Below are 5377 nucleotides of genomic sequence, written 5' to 3' on the forward strand. Positions count from 1 at the left end.
TGATTAATGTGGAATAGCTGATTGATTATAGAAAGACATGGAAAGACTTGCATGCAATAATGAAAAATGAAAGGAGTGGTACCAATAGAACATTGTACATAGTAATAGAATATTGTCCTAAGAACAATTTTGAATGACTAATTTATCTTGAGTGTCATAAATACTCAAACCAACCACAAAGGACCTATGGGGGAAGATGCTAGCCACATCCAGAGAAAGAACTGATAAATAGAAGTTCTTGCCCAGGATCACACAGCTAGTAAGTGTGGGTGAGGTGGATAGGGGGGGAGAAGAAATAGTATATAGCAGAGAACAAAAGAAAACTTAGAAGGAAGCACTGAAAAGTAGAATAGCTTTGAAAACAGCATGGAGCATTTATGACATAGTTTCTCAAAAGAGTATATAATCTGAAATGGAAATTCATGGTCTTATGCTGTGCTAGAAATGTTCTTCCCCCCCTTTCATTTTGTATTTAAGTTCAAAATGAATTTAAAAAATTTTAAAAAAAACCTGCAAAGGCCTTATCTTGAACTTATAATGGACTTGTATGTTCTTAAGTTTAGAACTAGAAGGGACCTCAGACCTCATCTAGCCCAACCCCCTCGTTTTGTAGTTGAAACCAAGGGACAGAAACATAAAACGATTTGCCCAGAGTCACCTAGGTAGCAAGAGGCTAAGCCAGGGTTCAAACTCAGCAGTTAGGTGGCACACAGTGGATAGAGCACTGGCCCTGGAGTCAACAGTGCCTGAGTTCAAGTCTCACCTCAGACACTTACTAGCTATGTGACCCTGGGCAAGTCACTTACCCCCAATGACCTTAAAGATCCAGGACCATCTGCAGACGTCCTGATCTATATCTTGCCACTGGACCCAGATGGCTCTGGAGGAGAGAGTGAGGTTGGTCACCTTGCACAGCTCTCCCTCACTTCAATCTGATCCAGTGTGAGTCATGACATCACTCCAACATCACGGTCCTCTTCAAGATTGAAGGGAAAACACCAACAACATCTGACTCCCAACCCAACACTCCTTCCAAGACAACGTCCTGCCTCTTGTGTGTATTACTTTCCTTGTAGTTCCTCTAGGCTAGTTGGCTGCAGTCTCTCTGAGGGAGACTTTTCCATCTCTCCCAGACCCTGATGCCGTGCTCTGCACATAGTAGGCACTTGCTGTTAGAACCCCAGAATGGACATAGCCCACCGTTAGATGATGGGACCCAAGGCTCTTCAGCCCCCAGGGGCCATGGGCACCCACCAGGCTGGATCTAGCTCAGCAGAGTAGCCCATAGACCCAGCTCCAGTCCTGGTATCATGCTCTTAATTTGCTTGAGGTGCATGAACCTCTTCCCTTGTTCCTGAGCTGAGCTCTTGTTTTAAACTCTATCCTTAACCTCTTCCTGCTTACCCCAGCTTGAAACCCTGGGCCCAGTACACTCTCACCTTTGCCCTCTGCCTATTTGGTCCTTTGCACACCGATCCTTCTACCCCTATGCTCTGACCACTCTTGTGCTGGTGCCCATGTTGTGGCCTGGCTCAGGTCACCGGGTACCAATAGCCAGACTAAAGAGGCCCATGGCTGGGAGACTGTAAGGAAATTTATAGATGTCATACAATTCACCCCTCCCCTCTTTCACAAATACAGAGGGGGAAACTGAGGTCTGAGAGGTTATGACTTGTCCAAGATCACACAGAGGGCCACACATTATATTATGCTAATGTCCCTTCTGCTACCTCGGCCCAGCTGTCTGAATGCCAACTACTCCCCACCTACTCAGATTTCCACTCTGGCTAAGACAGTTAATGATTCCATTTACACTGATGTGGCTCAGTATTGTCATTGCAGGAAGTCTCCAGCAGGGTGCTCCAGGGATCTATGCTTGGTGATATTTTTACCAATGACTCAGATAAAGACAGGGATGGCATGCTCGTCAGATTTGAAAATGACACCAAGCTGGGAGAGATTTCTAACACACTGGGTGACGAAGCCAGGATCCAACAGGACCCTGACAGGCTGGAGCACTGGGCTAAATTGAATGAGATGAAATTCAATAGGGACAAATGGAAAGTCTTGCATTTGGATACCAAAAAAAACAAAAAAAGAAAAAGAAAAAAGAAAAAATCACTTTTAAAAATGTAAGAAGGTAGATCCATGGATAGAAAATAGCTATTCTTAGTGAAATTTCTCTTTCTTTCTTTCTGGTGGGGCAATGAGGGTTAAGTGACTTGCCCAGGGTCACAGAGCTAGTAAGTGTCAAGTGTCTGAGGTGGGATTTGAACTCAGGTCCTCCTGAATCCAGGGCCAGTGCTTTATCCACTGCACTACCTAGCTGCCTCCAAAAATAGCTATTCTTTAAAAAGATCTGGGAGTTTAATGGGGGAAGGAGAGAAGCATTTATTGAATACCTACTATGTGCCAAGCACTGTGCTAAGTGCTGGAGATAAAAAAAGAAGCAAAAACACTGGAAAGCTTACAAGCTAATGGGGAGGACAACATACAAAGCAAGCTGTTTACGGGATAATTAGGAGCTAATTAACAGAGGGAAAGCACTAGAATCAAGAGGGGTGAGGGAAGGCTTCCTATAGGAGGTGGAATTTTAGTTGGGATTTAAAAAAAACCAAGGAGGTTAAATAAACATTTATTAAGTACCTACTATGTGCCGGTTACTGTGATTGATCAATCAATTGATCTCAATAGGTCAGCAATATGATATGGAAACCAATATAGGCAATCTGATCTTGAGCTACATCAAAATCAACCAGTCAATCACTGAACATTTATTAAGTACCTACTATATACCAGGTACCATAATTGATTAACTGGGTGATCTCAATATGTCAGCAATGTGATATGGATACCTATATAGGTAATCTGATTTTGAACTACATCAAAATCAACCAGTCAATCACTGAACATTTATTTAATACCTAATATGTGCCAGGCACTGTGATTAACTAATTGATTGGTCTTGATGTGTCAGCAGTGTTGTGGTGTATGTTGCTGATGAAATATTATTGTGCTTTAAGAAATAACAAGCAGGATGATTTCAGAAAAGCCTGGAAAGATTTGTACGAACTGATGTCTAGTGAAGTGAGCAGAACCAGGAGAACATTGTACACAGAGATAGCAATATTGTCTGATGAACTGTGAAAGACCTAACTATTCTCAACAATACAATGATCCAAGACAATCCCAAAGGACTACTGATGAAACATACTCTCCACTTCCAAAAAAACCACTGATATTGATGGAACACAGACCGAAGCATGCTATTTATCACTCTCATTTTTTCTTTTATTAATTTGTACAAAATGATTAATATGGTAATGTTTGACATTATTGTACAAGTATAACCCATATCTGATTGCTTATCCCTCGGATAAAAATTGGAACCCAAAACTATAAATAAAAATGTTTATTACTTTTAAAAATGTCAGCAGTGTGATAGGGAAATCAGTATTGGGATCTTCGGCTACATTAAAATCAGCCAACCAATCACTAAACATTTATTAAGTTCCTACACTATGCTGGGTACTGTAATTGACCAATTGATTGAGTGGTCTCCACAGGTCCTTAGTGTGATATGGAAACCATTATTGGGATCTTGGGCTATATTAGAAGGGGCAAGGCTTCTAGGAAGAGGAAGGGGATCATCCTTCCATCCTCTGCCCTCATGAGGCCTCATCTGGAGTATTGTGTGTGGCCAGGTCTGGACACCACAGGTTGAGAAGAACATTGATCAGCTGGAGAGTGTCCACAGGAAGGTGACGAGACTGGTAAAGGGCCTTGACTCCGTATCATATCAGGAGCAATGGAAGGACCTGGAGATTAGTTTAGCTCAGAGAGAAGACTCAGAGGGAACAAGGGAGTTGTATTCAAGCATTTGAAGAGGTGTCAGAAGGAGAAGGAATCTGATTTGTTCTGTTAGGTTCCAGATGGTAGGAGTAGGAGCAGATTCCATAGAGCCCAGTTTGGATGGAAGTTCCCAAGAGCCCAGTGTAGCCTGGGTGTCAGGAAAAACTTCCTAATAAGTTGTTGTTGAGTCGTTTTTCAGTCATTTCCAACTCTTCATGACCCCATTTGGGGTTTTCTTGGCAGAAATACTGTGGTAGTTTGCCATTTCCTTCTCTATCTCATTTTTTTTTCCCACTGGGTATAAGTATTTATTAGGGAAGTCCCCTATATCACACACATTTAACATACTCACCCCAAGTTTGGTTTCTAAAAATGGCAGAGGTGGTTTGGAGCGCTCAGGAGACAAGGTACTCTGGCTTGAGTAGGGGGGTTGGCGCAGGGAAGAAGGGGGAGAAATGACTGCCCCCCTACACATCACCTCAGAAAGTCTGAGGCGAGAATATGTCCCCACACCACACACATGCTGCTAGCTCCCAATGGACAGTCTTTGCTCCCGGTGGGGAGATACATGGAAGGGTTGTCTTCGGTAAGAAGGGTGTCTTGCTATCTCTTGCTGCTCCTCCGAGTCTCTTTGCCGTTGCTGATGGGGGTGGAGGAGGGACCTGGAGGGTCAGCAGGTGTGTGGCTAGGCTGACTTCGAGTAACTCGGGTGCTGATAGGGTGAGAAGGGGCATGGGGTGCATGGGAGCCATTGCCTGGGCCAGAAGGGGTGCTTAGGCCGTTCCCATTTTGACTCTCAGAGGCTGGAGAGCCAGCAGGAGGGCCAGCTGGAGACTGGGAAGCGGCAGAAGTGCTGTCGTTCTGTACCGTTTTGCTGGGGAGCTGCTGGGCACGGTATTCAGGATTTGGCTCACTGAAGTTGGGGACCTCAGAATAGACCATACAGAATTCTCCGATCTTCTGTAGATCACCCCCTCGGCCAGTGTAGAGTGTCAGACAAGCCTTTAAACACTGAAGCGTACCCCTTAGTGAGTTGAATAATGTCCCCTGGCTGGATCAGGTTGCCAACATCATCCCAAACAGATATATTGATGCTCCCTGTTTTGTCTGCTACTTTGCAGGTCCTCACTTCGTGTCCATCTTTTGTCTTGGTCACTCGGCCTGTCTCTAGCACAATGAGGATGAGATTCAGATTCTTAAGTCCTGGCTTGATATCTTTCACAAAGGTTTCCGTCGTCATGCTGCCCAGGCCTCCACTCCCGCAGCCGGATGCAGCCCGATGGAACGTAGAGTCACAGACATTCCAGGAAGTCTCCATCTCATTTTAAGGAAGAGAAAACCGAGGCAAACAGGGTTAAGTGACTTTCTCAGGGTCGCACAGCCAGTGAGTGCCTGGGGCTGGATTTGAACTCAGGCTGAGCACTCTATGCACTGCACCACTTAGCAGATGGTGCTATCTGAAAGTGTAATGGGCTGCTTTGGGAGGTGATGGGTTCCCCCTTCAAGAATAAAGCTGGAGGGGGGC

General features: G+C 44.6%; 1 protein-coding gene across 1 annotated transcript; it reads right to left on the reverse strand.

Moving 5' to 3' along the window:
• Positions 1 to 4162: 4162 nt before the first annotated feature.
• LOC122735778 (SOSS complex subunit B1-like) lies at positions 4163 to 5136 on the reverse strand. Its single transcript, XM_043977555.1, is given in 2 exon segments — positions 4163 to 4851; positions 4853 to 5136. Coding segments are annotated over 2 exon segments (636 nt in total). The 5' UTR covers positions 5093 to 5136; the 3' UTR covers positions 4163 to 4455.
• Between the last annotated feature and the right edge of the window lie 241 nt (positions 5137 to 5377).

Source organism: Dromiciops gliroides, chromosome 1, assembly GCF_019393635.1.
Source record: "Dromiciops gliroides isolate mDroGli1 chromosome 1, mDroGli1.pri, whole genome shotgun sequence".
Classification (NCBI taxonomy): domain Eukaryota; kingdom Metazoa; phylum Chordata; class Mammalia; order Microbiotheria; family Microbiotheriidae; genus Dromiciops; species Dromiciops gliroides.